Genomic DNA, 20,015 nt, shown 5'->3' with positions numbered 1-20,015 from the left:
ATATATATATATATAATGATTTTATTCTTTAAATATTACTAAGTATGTAGATACTAGTTCTATTAATAATCAAGTAAAAGATAATCAATGGAAGTTTAGTATGATATACAGACTTTATTAGGTTGAATATTTAACAGTAATGAAATATTTTTATATAAAGTTTAACAAATTGTATTTAGTATAGAAATTAGTCAAAAAAATATTTTTTTTATATTACATATATTAGTTGAAACTAGGGTTGATTGCAGAAATATTTTTATTTATAAATCTGGCAGTGTTTCAGGAAAAGAGGATATTAATATTGTGTTTAAATTTTATTGTAAGTAAATTTTTTTTCTTAAGTATGTGATTGTAGCCACCTCGTTACATAGCTCAATTGCGAATTATTTTTATATTATAATATTTATGATATTATATTCTTAGCGGTAATTATCTATACTAATTATTTAGAGTTTTAAATTATTTATGTGATAATTTCTCAAATACTGAAGAGAAAACAATAGATTTTGGTGCGTAAAGCAAGACAGAATAATATAAATAATAGAGTACTATATGTCTATTTTATGTCTATTTTTTTCATTCTGTGTGATTTTTATCAAAGCAGTGCTAAAAAGTATAATTTGCATAATAAAATATATAGGAGATTTATTTATAATATAGATTAATGTGATCCAACAATTGACGCAATTGCAACAATTGTATGATTTACTGTTGAAATTGATTTGTGATTTAATGAACATAAGATAAAGTAGATAGTACTATTGTTGTAGTATAATGATTATATGTATATCACAGATGAAATAAGTTTCTTAATTATTTATTATTTTTTGTTATTTAAAATTATTTATTTAAGTCTAAAAAGAAAAGGAAAATTGGATCACATTAATATATATATAATTTGTCTCAAAATTGATCGAATAGATACATAGCACTATTTTCTACGAAATTTTGTGTTAAAAATAGATTTTTGTTTATTAATAATAGCAATAAATTCTATTAGTATAATTTTCCTCAGCTATGAGCTATGAAAAATAAAAGCTTCTCACGACTAACAATTGCATATAAACATTATAATTATTATTCATATCTTTCAAATAGAAATAGAATTTAGTAAAATTTTGACTTTGAATTTTAAATATCGAATCGATATATAAATATCGATATTAAAACATTAAAGTTCAAAAGTTACAAAAATTATCTGTTCGCCTTTTCAATAAGGAAGAGTTAAATTGAAATTTTACGAACAACATTATGTAAGAATTTTAAAACGCTGAATACGTTATTATCGGTATCATAATAAAAAATATATAGCGAACATTTGTCTTCTACATAAGTTATCATACTTTCATGATACATTCTTACTAATCTTCAATACCTTTAAAAATATTTTTACATGCAGTATATGCGACGTTGTATTCTGTAGTCTTTTTGATTTAACAGAAATTGAACAACCCTAGAACCCGCTAAAGCTAATAGCCTCGATTGAAATTTCCACCGTCGAAGCGAGGATTTCCATCATAAGAAACCTGTGCGCTAAAACCGTGTTGCCAATCCGCGGTGTATCGCACAAGTTGCGTTCTACCGTCCGGAAGTTGTACCTTATATTCACCACGGACGACTTCGCCGTCGCTAATGGCATTGTGTGAATAATCGTTGCCGAAAGCGTCCTCTTTCACAGCATAGTTGAAGTCAAAGGGCATGCCAGGTTCGTGATGATGATGATCATGCTGCAATGCATTCATTAATTAAAAAATTAAATACGTGTGTAATATCGATTTATATCTCTAATTTTATACATACAAACCTCAGTTATATCATCTCATTCGGATAAAAATATAAAATATAAAATAATATTATTATAATAATTTGAATTAAGTCATACTTATTTTTCATAATTGAAAGATTATATCAGTTAAATATCTTATGGTATATCTTACATTTTTCTTCTTTGACGATGCAAAGAAAGATACAAATATGTGTTTGAACAATTAAAACAGTATGAATTTTAAGATTGAATTATTTAAATAGTTCAATTCTAAAGTTTGAATAATATTTGTAACAACGTGTATAATTCAATATAACATAATTCAGTCCTAATTATTTAATCTTCTAATCGTGTTCGGGTCTTTTTCGATTCGAGCGTTTTTAAAAAGTTTTCGTGGTAACGATAATATTGCCAATAAAAATATTAATTTTTGCGGTATATTATATTAAATCTTCTAAACACAGTTAAAAGGTTAAATAATTCAAGCCTAAGAATATTTCGAACTGTTCGATCCATTGCATTTAACTGCAAATCTGAAATAGAGCAAGCACAGAGAAATAGAGCTGTTTATCTCTATTTTTTTAATAAGTACTATATTATTTTTACCTGAATATTCTTTAATGTCCGAACCATTTAAAATTTTCTATTTAATACACTAAACAATTTATTAAATATTAATATATATTTGTTTGAATAGTACGAAATAAATATTGATTTAGAAGTATTCAAACAAATATTTATTAAAATTTAATTTTTTTTAGTGTATGAAAATTATATTTGAATCTTCGACTCGATTAAATCGATCAAATAAAAAAATCGACGGTTTTATTTAAATTATTTATCCAAAATGGAATTTGAACTTTCTACTTCAAACTGTTTGAATAGGATACTTCGCAGTTTTTAGAGGTGTTCTATCAATTTTTAGAGATCTATATCTATTCTATTATATTAGATAAAAGAAAAATTAATTTTTCAGCTACAGTTTCTAAATTGAAGATTTTTTATAAGCAAAAAAGTATGTATTTGTTCCATATTTCTTTAAAATCACTTAAATATTAGATATAGATTTTTTAGTACAATGTATACTTACATCAGGGCCGATACGTGTTCCATCACCACCGCTTTGTTGGCCGTTATAGTCTGGGAAAGGAGGTGTGGGTCTTACTCTGGGATATCCTGTGCCTGGTGACGGCGGAAAAGTTCCTGGAGTTCTGGTAGGTTGTGGGTAGGTGGGCGTCGGTCTGGGGAAGGTTGGCCTGGGTCCGGGGATGGACGGCGTTGGCCTAGGTACGGGGAAGGATGGCGTTGGCCTAGGTGCGGGGAAGGACGGCGTCGGTCTGGGTCCAGGGAAGCCCGGAGTAGGAAACGGTCCCGTCGGTGTGGGCTTCGGAAATGGTACCGGCGGCTTGCTGTACGTGTAACCTTTCGTCGGCTCTGGCGGCAAGTAAGTGTTGCGCCGTGTGCCCGGTGGCAGATCACCAATAACGCTGGCTACCGTCACGCAGAGCACGATCAGCTGTGCAGGAGAAATCGGGTCGTTAGTTCGCTTAGTGAGATGTACATCCTCTTAGAACGTATTTTACAGAAAAAATCATGGAGTAGAATTAAATGAAGTAAAGATTGATCTCTCGCTTAAAAAAAAAATCGCAGCAAGGATTATATTCGGATAGCTAAATCTGTTAAGATTTCGGAAAGATCTGCGACAAATCTGGAGACACAGTAGCGTTTTGGCTTTTATCGACAGAATGCAATAGAAATATAACAGACTACTATATAATAAGATATAATGGCAGATTCTATAGAAACAAGAGAGTAGAACAGAATCTCTACCTTTTGTAACCGTTTTGTATGATATATTTAAATTAACACAGTTTATAAAATGATCGATTTTGTTCACAATTCCTGTCGACAATCTGCTATTAGATTATATCAGCAGACTCTGCCGACAAAATACGAGTTTGATGCGGACATGGATGATCTCTTGCAACATCTGAACAAATCTGTTACTAATCTGTAATTGTCGTTATGCAGGCAGTTTGCTCACTAGAATACGCAGGCCAACATTTGATTGAAGAGAATCTGAGCAGAGATTGAAATTAACCGCTATTTACTCCGAGTACAGTTAATACCATGCTTTGAATGTGAGAGACATCTGCGCTGCCAGATCGTAATATTAGCTTACATATATTCTTGTTTAAATTATATAACACAGTTTAACAAAATATAACTTTTTTTGAACATCAGGTCGAAACTAGTCATTTCTTATAGTTTTTTCGGATGCTAAATACAAATCCTGTTTACAAATTGCTCTATTATGTCATAATTTTACAGAGTTTGCACTTGTAATTGCAAAAAAAGGATTATTTTCACTGTACTTTGTCATATTATAATTACATATGTATGTATGTGATATTACATGCTAGACAAGCTTTATTGCAATCAAATTAGATATGTTGTTCGGTCTTTTAGCTCTCAAGAAATTTTTTGTGTCGGCTGTGATTAATAAGATATTCATAGTTAAATGTTGCAGAAATTTATGAATTTTAGATCATTGATAATTTACCAAATAACTTTCAATTACGTTCATTTAAACTTAAAGATTTTTTAGATCGTTGTGAATATGAACTTGATGTAAAAATTTGATGAATTTAAAATAATGAAAAAAAAATCTCTATACAAATTATATCTCTATATAAATTTTCGGATATTTTTTAAGTTTTGTTATCTGCCATATTGATTGCACTATTTTGAATTTGTCAATTCTATTTTGACATAATTGATATGTTTATAATGACACTAATGACTTAAAAAATCTTTAAGTTTAAATAAAAAAATATAGGTGTGACTTCAGTATTTACACCGCACGAGAATTTACACTGCAGAAGTCAGAGAAACTAAAAGGAGTGGAGATAATATGCATGCAACCTCTATTATATGCTTTTATGTTATATTAGTATTGTGTTATGATTTCAGTTTCCTACTGTTAGTATTAATAAAATGACTGTCAGTTAAATCGATTTGTCAACGTAGTGAATAGCGCAATTATATATCATAATTCACATAAAATGATTATTGTAGAGATTGCGAAAGGCTTAATGGTTATTTGGTGATACATAAGTGTAAAAGGATAGTAGAGAATGGAGTATGGCAAACTACAACTGCTTAGTTCTTATATTCTTTGTTCAGCTTGATGTTTTGTATATTTCACCTGTTTTGGGAGAGGGGGATATACGCATTTTTAGCGTACGGGATTTATGCTCAAAGCATACAAAGTGCGCAGATTGGATTCAGTGCACTAAATGCAATAAATGCATTACATGAAATATATACCTCATAACATAACACTTGTTATATATGTATATAAAAGATTATAATCATTATCTATTACTTCATATACATATTTATTATTCTTATTTCTTAATAAAATTTTGTAAACACATTTTAAGTTATTATGCCATTTTATGTCTAATTTATAAGCACTATTTGTAAATTTTTCGTAAGCCATACATCTCACCTGTGAGTAATATCCCACCCTATGGAAGCGAAAATGCAAGGGTTTTAAAAAGTTCTTTTTTTAATACGAAAAATAAGTATTTAGGATTTCTAATATTTTTTTTAAAGTAGCAGACAGTATAAAATTTTTACTGGTACAGTTTATTTACCTTAAACATATAGTAAATAATACTTATAAATTAAGTTTTCGTTAAGTGCGGCGTAAATACTGGAGTTACCCTAATTAAAAGTTCTTCGATAAGTCGTTAATAATCTAATTCACAGTTGTTTCGCTATATTTAGTCATGAATATCTTATCAACTATAGCCGACGCAACACATTTCTTTTAAAGACTGAAAGTCCTAACGATATATTTAATTTTGATTGCAATAAAAAACTTTTCCAACATAGATCACATATTGTATTTATAATATGACAACATACATGAAAATAACTCTTTTTGTAACTTCAATTTCTCAAAATTGTGACATAACAGAGCAATTTGAAAACCAGATTCGTATTCAGCAATCAAAAAATTTTAGGAAAGACTAATCTCGTTCTAATGTTTTTTTTTTGTTAAATTATGTAAAAGAATACAAATTTATTTAAAAGTATAAATTCTTGATTTCAAATCGAAACAAGTGAGTGTCATATCTATTTTTACTAATATAGATTAACTTTGTAATCTCGGTTTAACATATAATATTTTTTATATGTTAAATTTTTCTAATTCTTAGAACTGAAAAAATAAACATTAAGTTAAACCAAGATTAAAGTTAAATCTGCATTGGTAAAAACGAGCATCAATAAACTAAAGGATTGTCAGGCGAACGATTTAAGTGTACGATTAAGAAAAAAGTTGCATCTCGTAAAGTTTGTGTAATATGCATATTGCTTTCATATAATAAGAAATTCTTCGTAATGAGAAAAGAATGTTGGCAATTTTAAACTGAATATTATTGAATATTATCATCTTCTGTGAAATCTTAGATCTTAAACCAATAGATATATTCTTCGTTATAGTCGTTGAAGTTGCCAGGGATAGAAATCTCTCTTACGCTACTATACTTACATTATGATTTGTAGTTTTTATTAAATTTGAAGGACTCTGGGATAATTTACCGTACTATGCGTAAGAGAAAATATGAATTCTTTGCATTCATATTTAAGCATTTCACGGAAATAGAGTTCACAAAAACGATCGGAATTTTTTGAGATTAAATTTTTTGATTAAAAAAAATACTTCTATGAAATATAATCTGACATAAAAGATTTTTTATTTTGACGAAAATTAAGTTACACTAAAGCGAATTTGTTTTTTATAAACGATAATTATAATAATCGTTTGTTCTAATTTTATATTACAATTTTAATTGAGAAATTAAATTTCTTAATTTTTAATTATTACGTCAGAAGAAGATTCGAAATTACTAGAAAGAAATAAATTAGGAAGAAATAAATAGAAATAAATTTAAAAATTTGTAGACCACACAGTTTCAATTTAAAAACTTAGGAATTTATAATTTCGTATAATACATTCTTTTTTTTACAGTTTTTTTTCAAATTTATTTATTGTTTTGTCGTTATGTATTACATTATTACATTGATAAAAAAGATTACCAAACTTTATAAAAGACTCGTTTATCTTTAAATAACAGATCTTATATTTTCAGTGTAATAAAACTGAAATAAATGTAATATTACGCCTTGATGCGTAATAAAGCATTACAAATGTGGCTATTAGTTATCTCATGAAGTTGAAGACGTTGCAAGTTTATCATGGCAATGCATTATTTCGCATTTGCGATACGAATGCGCAACCAAGACGTGTTTTTATAACCGGAACATATGTCAGCAGTCGACATTTTGAGAAATCGTTTAGGTCTATATAATGAGAACATAATAAGCTATGAGGATGTCGTAAACTGATGTAGATAACTTATAGTGTGTCATAAGCACAAATGCGTATTGACATTCGATGCATAGGTTTCACATTTACTTTTGCATTTCTAATTATCATAAATATTATTGCAGAGTTTTGGCTATTTTTAAAATCTATTTTTATCATGATATATATTTCAGTTCATCGTTTCATAATATACGCAACATAAAATGTCATATATTTTCATATTTTTATCATATAGAGAAACATTTTTATTTTTAAAAACAGTATTAAATAATTAAATATATAAGCAAAGTATTGTGAGCATGTAAAGTATATTACGCATAATTTTATCCTCATTTTTTTTTTATTACGAAGAAAGAATATCTGAGTTTACTTTTTGAACGTAAATATTACAAAAATAAATCGAAATAATTAGGTTTTTACAGGTTAGTATATGGCTGGAGATCGAATTTTCGTCAAGCCTTCTTGATACAAAATTTTTCATGCACAAATATAATAAATATGTATAAACATACATAAACATGTATATTCATAAACATATACATATAATTATATATGAAATATGTCCATATATGTCCATACATTCTTCTTTCTTTTGTAAAGTTACTCTTTCTAGCGTAATTTTTATAAAATAATTTTACAAAAAAAGAACGTATGAATATATATGGACGTATTTTATGTATAATTTTATATGTTTATGAATATTTCTACATGTATGTTTATACATATTTACTATATTCATGCATGAACAATTTTTTACCGGGTTAATTCCACCGTGCTGCGTGTCTAATATCATAAGATCTTGTGTCTGTATTACACCGGCATCTACATATGCAATGGATGCTCTTCAACTTTCAGATCCGGTGTTTTTTTTAGGGGGGGGGAGCCATACCGCGAGTCATGTTATGAGGTGTGTAATTTTAATAAATCAAGCGCCTTCTCTGTTAGTACTGAGTTTGATATTTAGTACGTCAAGATGCCAGAGAAATATTTTTTCCGTAGTATAACATATCCTGCGAGTTGCGACTTTTGATGAGATTGATGGAAATAATTATAGTCTATGATGAAACATGAGTTGGATGAAATAATTCTAGTCTATCGTACATTTATCATCTTCGATGTCAGTTATCATCAATATTATTAGTTACATTATTTGTTTCGATAGATCATATAAGTTCAGATATAAACAATATTTTTACAGTGATAATATAAATCTTAAAATTGATAATTATTATTAATATAAACTCTAATTATAAATACATAAATATATATTTGATAATTTTCCAATTTTCAAATATTTCGATATCGCATTTATGCAATATATTATATTATATTAATTGATATTAATCTGTTGTATAGCTTTAATTGATATTAACATTTTGTGATTTTACGAAAAATGTTTTATTTTGAAATAAATTATATTAACATTCAAATCAGATATTGATAATTGATGTTAGATATAAATTAATATCAAATATGATTAGTGTTATTATTTTACAAACATATTTTTTAATTTTATATCAAGCACTTAATTCTGTAAAAGAGATCAAATATTATTAAGATTTAAAAGGTTTATTACAAAAGAATTGTTTATTATGTAATGACTACAATAATTTTATCTACACGAATCAAGAGATGAATTGTAAAGTATAAGCAATGAAAATTAACAATAAAAATTTGAAGAAATTATAAAGATTATTCAATTTGCCAGTTAATAGTCATTTAATTATTTTCAAAATGTTTGTATACACACTGAGAAAAATGGTCTGGTTGGATTAAATAGTAATTCTGGTGGAAAATAGACGAATCAGAATTTTCTGGTTAAGTCTACTAGAATTTTAGTTGAGATAATTAGAATTCTGATTGATATAATTATTCTGGTAAAAATAAGAATTTTAGTAGATTTTACCAGACATATTGTATCAGAATTCTAGTTATCTCAACTAGAATTCTAATAAATTTAACCAGAAAATTCTGATTCGTCCACTTTCAACCAGAAATTTTTTTCAATTATATATTTTATTACAAACTGTAATGTATTTATTTGAAGGATATGTGTAATAAATTTTGAAATAAATACAATACATACAAATACATAAGTTTAATGTTAAATTTTATTAATTTTAATTTAAATTGTTTATTCATTTTCGTAATTATGGTTTCTTACGTAATATGTGATAAATATGTGTTAAAGTTATTCACATATATTGAAACTGAACATCGCAATTTTTTCTATCAGGTTTTAATTGTAAATGACAGAAGTAATGAAAAACATAAGAATGTGCTCGCGTAAACTCGTAAAGGGTCACTCGTTAGCACGCAGTGTTAAGAATTAATTAATATGACAGAGGCAAAGAACGGTTAGCAAACGTTGTTCATGCGCAACGATGAGACCACGATTTCGCATACGATAAACACAACGGGAGTTCTATCGCGAATCTTTTTTCCGGCGTAATAACAGACCGCGCGACAATACGTGCGATTCATCGCTGCCATTAGCTTCGGCCGGCGACGTGAAAGAAAATCGATGTGAAAAAGGAGCAGACCGAATCAATAATACTGGCGGTGTTACATCAATGTTGTTCGGAGATGCGGCAGGCAAGTAGGCAATCTGCTCTATTGCAACAGTCGAGACCTTTATATTATGCTCTTAACCCTGTACTTCGATTGCAATGCGCCGCTAGAAAAGATGTGTGTATTAAATATAAAATATAAACACACACGAGAGAGAGAGAGAGAGAGAGAGGGGGGGGGGGGGGGGAGGGAGAAAGAGGGAGAGAGAAGAAGGAAGAAAAAGAATGAGAGATAGATATGTAGATAGATTGAGAGAGGAAGGTGGAAGAGAGAAAGAGAGAAAGTGAGAGCATCTAAAGACTTGTATTGCAGCAGTGCAACACTTCGAGAGATGTCGCAACTTCGTTCCAGTAGTCAATCGAAATGTGGAGAAGCGTGAGAAGCTACTCCAGCGAGACTGACAAATGCGATTGCATGTGCCCGTTAGTTCATTAATATCTCATTATAATGTCGATGCATACGTCGTGTGGGCGCGCATCTGACGTTTATATTATGCCCGGCGATGATATCACTGACTATTGTTGTAATCGCTTTTCTTCATATTTTAATAAGAAGAAATAATGAGACACACTAATGACAATGGCAGCCGGATTGTGAACTTACGTATAACTTTAATCCCCGCAGAGCTGAATTTATCGAAAGGAAAATCTAAATTTTTCACGAGTTGTTTCTACATTGCAGTACATAATTTATTGTTAGATATTTAGTTATTGTTAGTGAAAGTGAAATGAATTCATTTTCTTTCCTTTTTTTCTTTTTTTTTCTGTTTCTCTCTCTCTCTCATTTATATGAAATTTGTCCGTCAAATGAAATGATTTTAAATCTTGTGACCATGATTCTTTGTCAGATGATCGACAGTTAGTTAGATCTATCTGCATCAGAAACAGCATGTAAGTATTTAACGTAGATGCAACGATCATCGATTTGCCGCAGGGATAAGAGATCGTTTGATTAATCAAGCGAGTGAATTAACTAGGCGACAGCAGCAAGTGATTTATAACAAAATTGTTCTGTCAACGCTCATTCTTTGGGTAGCAGAGGGGAAGGATTGAGTCGTAGTGAAGTTTTACAAATGATGTAAAGGTCGTGCGGAGTAAAGAGGGAGAATAATCTTGGCTAATCAATGCACGTATAACAAGACAAGTTCCACGCACCTTCTCTCCGCGAATTTGTCCGCACTTCTTTCTATTCATACTTTCTTGCAAAGATAAGGCTGGAGCACAGACCTTTACATAATGCACAATGCATAAAGCATAAGAAAATCAACCAGAGTCTTTTATTTCAAAGAAAGGAAAGAAATGAAAGACTTTGATTGGTTTATTGTCTTATGCATAATGCGTTATGCAATATTCTATACTTCCTTAATTAATAAATAGTATTTATAATTGACAATTGAAGATTTAAATGTTTCATGCGTATCAAAAACTTATATCATCAACGTAAGATCACTTCTCTTTTCTTCAGACAGACAAGAAATATCTCATCATTCTGACGACAATAAATTAACAATTGATTTTTATCGCTGCAAATTATCATAAATTATTTAGAATTATAATGAATGACAATAAACGAGGAGTGCAACCGTTATGAACAGTAAAGTTTGAAGTGAGAATTTATATGCAAAGGCCTTTCTAATAATTTGTCTTTTGATTTAATAATCAATTTTACGATTTTTTTACGTGATTGTAAAACTCTGACTGCCATTTTTGAAGTTTATGATGTCTGGTGCTTAATTATGTGAATAATGCTGACTACGTGGGTGGTATACCGCGCGTTTTACTGTAATACATGTGATTGCAATTACACTTACTAAATAATATACGCGATCCGTGATAACAAAAATATCAATTTTTAATTTTTATAAATCTATATTAGATATATAAGGCAAATTAAAACTACACAGAAAAAAGATTATTCTTAAATCAACCATAATATATTCATATATAAGCAAAAATATTATAATCTTGCTTCAAAGATATCAATCTTGATTTGATTAAATTTGTTTTGATGCAAGTATTACTTTGCACTTAATTCAAGACTTGCTCAATTAAAAATCTTATATCAAATTCAATCAAATCAAGATTGATATCTTTGAAGCAAGATTATAATATTTTTGTTTATATATGAATATATTATGATTGATTTAAGAATAGTCTTTTTTTCTGTGTAGACAAATTAAACCGATCTCACACGTACCTGCAAATAATACATCTTTTGGCCGAGTGATACAAGTCGATCGTGCTGGAACCACGCTAACTCGCGTACTCGTTAGCGGAAACAACAACGAGAGAACCCTTTAGACAAATCAACGCGCACTGAAAAAGTTTCAAATTAACACTGTATGAGAATGATACGGTGGCAACTTTCGCTATTTACGCAAAATATATGCTCGCGAGAGATATTTTATGATTGTGAGCGAATGAGTATGAAAGAGGGGAAAAGGGTCGAATGCGTTGGATGATGATCATTTTTATATTACATGACGGTATTTTGCAATAAATCGATAATTAGTTCTTTATATATATTTTTTAAACGATGTACAATTAAGAAAGAAAAAATTTGATTATGAATATTTGTCTTTTGTACTTCTTTATTTTCGACACGTTTTGTACACTATAGTGTTTTTATATATATTTTATATATTCTGAAATCTTACGTAGTCTTCAAAATTTTCATATTACACACGTAAAATTGTAAATAAATGTCTGATACGAATTATATATTATTTAAAGTAGATTTAATATAACAAAACTTGAATATATCCAAATAATACATATAAATTGATTTTCTCGATTTACACTCATTTGTAAAAAAATGATTTATTTTGTTTTTTCATAAAAAAAATTTTTCAGTAATATTTTTGAAAATGTATTTTTTTTAATATAAAAATTTATTATTTTTTATAAAATTTTATTTATTATTTTTACGTGAAGTAATCTGCTACTAATTATATATAAATATGTTATCTTCTTAAGAAAAAATCACGAATACCTAAAAAACACTTTAAGAAGATACTATTTATGAATAATATTCCAATAAGTCAAAGATATTATTTATATCAACATTTTTTTAAGAGCATCGAATTAGTATTACATTTTTAATTTAATAACACACATAGAAATTACCCGACGAAGTTTTATACAGATATGAATAGAATCATATTTTTCATTTTCTAAAACACCAAATAATTTAACTATTCAATCAAAAGAACTACATCGTGCGTAACTCTCCGGTTGACTGTGCACTGCTGCACTGTTTTGAAAAAAAAAAAAACTTCGATAAATCAATTTCAATAATCGGTGACGATACATCACTGAGACACGATGAGATATATCACCGGGATATCTCGCCTATCGTTCGTGTCGATTCGAGGGTTTTACGCGATCAGCAACTTTTAGCGGAGGGTTTCACAAAAACGAGGTGATACAATCGGCATTATGTAGTACACGTGCGTATGCGTATACGAACGGGATGCGTGTAAATGCGTTGTGCTGTTATGTCGTCGATGCACTCTCCGGCACGACTATGAATAAAGTCAGTACGTAACTACTCGGCATGCTGGTACGTTGGGTTTATATAGCATGGGTCTCTAATAAGATGATTCTTGAACAGTGTGTTGGGATTCACAGGTAGGTGGTAGATCAAGTAGAGGGGCCCCTCGTCATACGGAGGGGCGGCTTCCTCGCCATGCCTTACCTTGTCGTGTCTTGCCTTGCCTTGTCTTGTCTCACCCTTGCTTCATCACTGCGCCTTTACCTTGCTTTAGAATCTTTCACAGTGATCGGGGAGGGCAAAACGCGCTCGAGACGCTCCCTCGAGATAACGAGATCCTGGTTTCTCATATTATGTCGAGAACATTAGGAACGAGGGTAAATGTCTGGGAAAGAGTGTTTCTTCGTATATACGACAAATTCACACCAGAAAAAATTTCACTCAATGATATTAGACTCAGAAAGGGAGAGAAGGGGACGCATACATTTATCTACTTTTTGGAAAATAAAAGTATCTCATTGTAAAAAGTAATAGCATATCTCGCACTAAATATTAAAACTTTGTAATCGCTATGTAATTAAAATAATAATTCTATTTGGAGATACTTTTCAAAAGCATTCATATTATGTATGCTAAATTGGAAAATATAAAACATTTTTCATGTGTTAAAATACGACTTGGTATAAGATCTAATTCATTTAACACTGTAAATAATAATGCAATAACATAATGTTATACTTTTTGTCAAGCAAAAATGATATACATATGTATATAAAAATATATGTTATTCTTTTATTTATTTGTGTACATATATACACAAATAAATAGTACAAAATAATATCTTCACGGATAATTATAAAATATTTATATAATACATGTACAAATAAACTAAACACAAAAAATAAATACTCAATAAACAGCTTAGAATAAATTGCATACGATATATATGTATATATGTGGTATCATTTGCTATATCGACCTATTTATGCAACGCAGTATGAATTATATTACGATAATAAACCTACATAATGAATAAGCACTTCATCAACAAGAGACATAATATATAACTACTATGTGTGGAGGATCGAGGATTTCTGCAGTTATCCGCGTATAATACGCGACAGCTAATGAGAAATTATGTTATTCTAAAATCCTCTTACATAAATATATTGCATTTAATAAGCGTAAAAAATTTGTTTACTACTTTTATATATTTATACAGTTTCTAGTTTATTATTCCATTAAATAGATTAAAGATTGCCATTTCGATTCATTAGACTATAAGTGTCCATCATTGTGATTAGATCCAATACGATCATTACTTAACTAATAACTACCGCACAATATTATACAAGCTCATACTTTCTATCACTTGCATCTTTTTTTTAATACTGTATAATAGTATATTAATATTGTCACAATTTAATTTTATTCAGATATACCAGTTTATGTTGTAGCACTAAAACTGAAATGTAAACAAAATATATGATAGAGACAAATTAAAGATAATCAGATTTTTTAAATAAAAGAGATTGTGTAACAATATTCCGATTTTAGAAATGTTATTTTTAAATGATTTTTCAATAGTTACCAAATATATAATGTTTGGTGTGTATGAATATTAATATTTATGACTTTCTCTTAGTTGTTTAGTTTAATTTTAAAACGTCTGTTATTCTTGTCATAGAAATCATACTATTCTATTTATGACTCTCAATTCTTGACAGAAATATATTCAGCATTTAATTTTAATAAATATTAAACAGATGTTGAAATAATTGCGGAGTTCTCGATTATAAGTGAGATGATCTTAATTTCACAACTATCTCATTTTTATCTTCACGAAAGAGATTGTTTCGAATAAAGATTATTTCCCTTATTGTCGAAATATGCGCTCCATTGTTCATTTTAAATTCGTTATTGGAATTTTGTAATGTAAGATTCGTTTATATTCCTGTCAGCCGTCGGTTATTCAACATTTGAAGTTGCTAAACCAAGATTCAAAGATCCACGTCGTAGCTATTCTGTAGCAGTGAATGGCGATCTTCGTCCAGTTCTCCGCGAAAGAAGACAGTTCTTTACCACTTGATACACGCGGCGTTCGCTCTAGGAGTTTCCAATACGGTCATCCGCGTAATCGATGGCGTAATATGAGGTTTCGAATTTACCGAGCACTGAGACTCCGTGCTTCTCCCGTGACGTTTAACCCTTTCATAACTCTTCCGCAAACCCGAAGAGAAATTCCCGTATCATATTCAATCGCTGTAAAATCGTTTCCTCATATACTCATGAATTTTTATATCATTGCCATTGACTAATTGGCTTTAAAAAATAACTTGATTATATTATAACAAGGAAAAAATTGATTTATCTTTCATCATCTATCTTTTATCATTTATCTTTTATCATTATAATTGAATATATCAATTTTTCTAAAATAATACTACAATTTTTTTACGTTATTTATTTTTACAATACAACTTGCACGTTAATTATATTTAGGATGCAGTTTAAACATACTTATAAATGAAAATATAAATAGTTTTTTCTTCCAATTATAAATTGCTATTAATCATCGGAATATTTGATAAAAGTTTTGTAAATTTTTCTCTGGAAGAAATAGAATATATTATTTCCATCATTTGAGTCTTGAAAAATGTTGAAACATTTCCGCCCTTTGCTTTATCTTCTTATCGCACTATAGATATACTTTGCTTATTACATGATGCAAATTACTTTTATTGCATTGCATACTTAAGAATAGTTATAAATTTGATTAAAAATAATTATTTAAATGTTAATTACGATTTTTTTTATCAAATAATTTTGCCAATTAGATTGGAAAATGCATAAAGCAATAAAATATACAATACTTAAGAGAAGATTTAGTCAAAATAATGTATAAAAAATTATACACACACAACTACATTTGGCATCTTACAATTGTAGTTTAAAAATACGTGATAGATCTTTGCTTATGATTATCTATATGTGGACAACTGATGCGCTTGAAATGACACCATGGAATGCCGATTTGTGACGAGAAAGTAAGCTTACTAGCGCCAGGATGATATCGAACGGATCATAAGGAAGACATTCTCTTCCTTGATTTTTTTTTTAATCGGCGAGACTGGTAATAGCTCTCCGATGAAAAATGGGAACTGCACATGTGAATAATGAGAAATATTGCGATTCGATCTGCAGCTGCTTCGTGCAAGGATAAATCATGACTTACGCGAGCGCGCTTATTATTTATATTTCTTTATTTCCGTTTGTTGTTAATTTTATACAGTGCAAAATGCAAAATATTTTTCTTGATCGTACTTAATTAAATTTCCTTTCATGCTTTAATTCCTTTTATAAATGTATAAATGTGTTATATTATTGCCTCCACTGAATTTTGCTGAATAATATGTGACTAAAAATAATATTAATTATGTGTGTGTAACGTTATTTGAAAAACTGTCTTTTTTATATACGAAAAAGGAAGCTTTTAAAAGTTCTACAAAATTTTATATTATTATAAAAAAAATATTTTTGTAAACTTTAGCAATTTTTTGTTCGCAATCAGTAATTTTAATAAAAGTTATAAATATATTCAGCAAAATAACGATGTTAATTATTGAATGCAGCAAAATGAGACGTTCTAAGAATTACTTTGGTACGCCATCATATATTGCGAATGTAATTTTCTATTTCGTAACTTTTTATTCATCTGTAATCGAAACGCTTTGATCATTAAAATCAAAATGGAATATCGGGAATAGCGAGATGCCTTTCCATTTGCATTACATATTTTTTGAGAAACCATTAATTTGATTATTCGTTCGATGTAAATAAACTGTTTATGTTCCCGAAAACAATTTTCAATATTTATAAAATTATATTTCCTCGTAATGAAAAGCAATATCAGTTACATTTTTAATACATTTTTTTATGCGCATCATGCGTGAAACGGAATTGCAGCCTATATAAGGAGAATTACTCCATACCGCGAAATGTTTGACATGTGCAGTATAAATATATTTATATGTTATATATATATATATATATATATATACCACATATATATGTATAACATATGTATATAGGGTATCCAAAAAGACCCTGGATTTATAGGCTGAACATAATATATATATATATATATATATTTATAGCTTTTCATTACATTGAGAGCTTTCCGGCATTTTCCAACGTCAGAAAATGCCAGAATATCCTTTTAGCGCTTTCCAGAAAATTCCTAATACGAATAACGACATATTTGACAAAAAATGTATTGAAAAAGTTCAGTGTAATCTCAATATCTGAGCTTGAGAAAAACATGTCAACCAAGATTATCGTTTTCTCTTCATATTTAATTGCTTTAAGATAGTGAGTTGACTAAGTGTTGATTTGTTAATTTTTAAGCCAAGTAACTTGTTGAAAAATTACTTTAGTATAGTGTTTTGAAAGGATTTTTAAATTAGCTATATGAATATTAAATTAAAAATGAAGGTTTCAATTAAAAAAATTTTATATATGTTAACTTTTACCTGACCTTAAGAACATCTTCCCAAGATCAACCGATGTTACCGTCTTTTTTTTCCCCTAATAACTGAGCAATTTTTATCTGAAATATTTTTATCTTAAACTTAAAGATTTTGAACTATTTTAGTGGATTGATTAAAACAGACCACCCTGTATTTACACATAATATTTAAAAGTATTGTAATATTATATTTTACTAATTGTCTTTTAAAAATATAGTATGATAATTTATGCATATATTTTGTCAAATATCAAAATATAAAATGACAATCTTTGATTGATATATCTGTTATGCCTTTCTATTGCAAAGAATTTCTAGAATGTCGATTAGTCTTTTATGGTGTCTACCGATAGATCGCATAATTTATCTGCTTAAAGAGTTTTTTTATTCACATATCTTCAACGTTTGTATTTAGAAAATTAAAATTTTTGCTTACAATCTTGTTTGACATCTACCTAGCGCGGCAAAGGAATACTACATTCAAGTATTGATTATCTGTTATTAATGTATAAATAAATGCTATTTCAATTTGATAATGAAGAATATTTCTTCATGAGATTTATATTATATTCACTTCTTCCATTAGCGTGAAATAAAAAATTAAATGCATACATATAAAATAATATTTTCAAACCTGTTTAAATATAACTATAATTAATTACGAAATCGGCAATTGTAGAGTCTAGTAACTGTCATGCAACGGTGGACAAGCGTTGATGTGAAAAATTTATTTCTACGTAGAATTTGCATCTTCGCATCTTCACAAAGTTGTCGACGGCGAGCGGTCGGAGAAAGGTACGCACGGTCTAGATTGTTCAGCGAGCAATTCTTATTCTGCCCAACCTCGCTCATTCCTGATCACTTAATGCGCATCCAGCAAGAGCAGGTCAGAGCAGGGCACAGTGCAAAGATTACCTCAAGTCTTCGCCGTGATGATGGTGAATGTGGCACGATTAATTAAAGCAAGCATGCTCGTGCGCGCATGACAGCAGGTGCACGAAGAGAAATTACATTTTTTCTTCGTATTATTATCTGCATTTCCGTCTTTCACGAAAAACCGCAATTCGGTACCCACAAAAAGTTATAATTAAATAGTGGTTCTATTAATATGATATATATATTGTATATTGATGTTACATATTTAGGGGTTTTTTTGCTTATTAAGTGTGAAAATTCGTTTTATGTTATACATATCATATTGAGTAATTAATTCTAACAAGTTATTTAATTCTTATATTATTGTATATTAAATAATTATAAAAAATAAACTCGATATGTTATCTTACAAGAAACAACTGTTGTTCGTGATATCAATATATGTAACATAGAAAGTATCCTGGATATCATTTAAAGAATCTACCTAATATTTTGTAATAATAGCATATCTAATGTATATAAAATATTTTTGGTATAATTAAAATAACAAAAATAATATACATATATATAACTATATATTTAAAATATTTAATAATAATTTTTTAAACTTATTGTTAGTAATATTCAATCGCTTAATGACGTTGATATGAAAATATTGACAATAAGTTGATTGAGTGAAGTGAAATGGGATAATATATTCAAAATGTAATCGGTATAAAAAAATAATTTGATGAATTGACATCACTGACTTCCGCGATATTACACAATGACAGTTATGATGCCTTCGATCGTCAGTATGAAATTATGTATGTGATTGTCGAGTGCATCATACGTGCTGAAACGTTCTCTGAGGTCGCCGTTGGACGAGTGGCTGTCGTGGGAAATGATCTGAAAAAAAAAATAACAGCGTACATTCCAAAAGCGCTTAAATCTAGTCGAATATACATGACGAAGACATGGCGAAGACGTTGTAGGATTAATCGTATTCTCGATTGGGAAACGCATTACTTTGTTGGAATGCAGTTGCACGAATTATCGAATAATTAGAAATCGCGGTTACGCCTACTTGTTTCTGCCCGCGGATTTATGCGTGACTCGCAGAGGAACGAGCAATGCAAGCACTCGCTCGAATGTGCTCTTCGTGCCATCTTTTCCTTGTCGCGTCATCATGTGAACGGCATAGCTGTTCCAGTCACAGGAACATATATATAGCCGACTCACCATTTTTAATTGATAATTCATTATTAATATTTTTGATTGCTTATAATTATTTGATTACTTTTGAGATATGTCTATATGTTAGATATCTTTCTAAAAATCTCGATTCAAATTTTTACGACATTTAGCAACAAATTTTGAAATCGCTTTCCCTGGAACTTCAT

The 20,015-nt window shown here is 29.1% G+C and overlaps 1 protein-coding gene across 1 annotated transcript; it reads right to left on the bottom strand.

The window, feature by feature from the left end:
• Positions 1-1,264: 1,264 nt before the first annotated feature.
• LOC108766844 (classical arabinogalactan protein 9) lies at positions 1,265-13,288 on the bottom strand. The gene is made up of 4 exons (XM_018516378.1): positions 13,206-13,288; positions 11,934-12,052; positions 2,856-3,281; positions 1,265-1,727 (listed from the first exon to the last, which is right to left on the bottom strand). Exons 2-4 carry the CDS (start codon positions 11,946-11,948, stop codon positions 1,470-1,472), a joined length of 699 nt encoding a protein of 232 aa, XP_018371880.1. The 5' UTR covers positions 11,949-12,052; positions 13,206-13,288; the 3' UTR covers positions 1,265-1,469.
• Positions 13,289-20,015: the final 6,727 nt, after the last annotated feature.

The sequence above is a fragment of the Trachymyrmex cornetzi genome, unplaced genomic scaffold (genome assembly GCF_001594075.2).
Source record: "Trachymyrmex cornetzi isolate Tcor2-1 unplaced genomic scaffold, Tcor1.1 scaffold1194, whole genome shotgun sequence".
NCBI lineage: Eukaryota > Metazoa > Arthropoda > Insecta > Hymenoptera > Formicidae > Trachymyrmex > Trachymyrmex cornetzi.
Note: the sequence above shows the minus strand (reverse complement) of the source record. Positions and strands in the feature narration are given on the sequence as shown.

Bases quoted from the DNA above. Each gene is read 5' to 3' on its own strand.
- LOC108766844 (XM_018516378.1), bottom strand. The intron at 1,728-2,855 runs GTAAGTATACAT...AATGCATTGCAG, and splicing joins GAACACGTATCGGCCCTGAT to CATGATCATCATCATCACGA.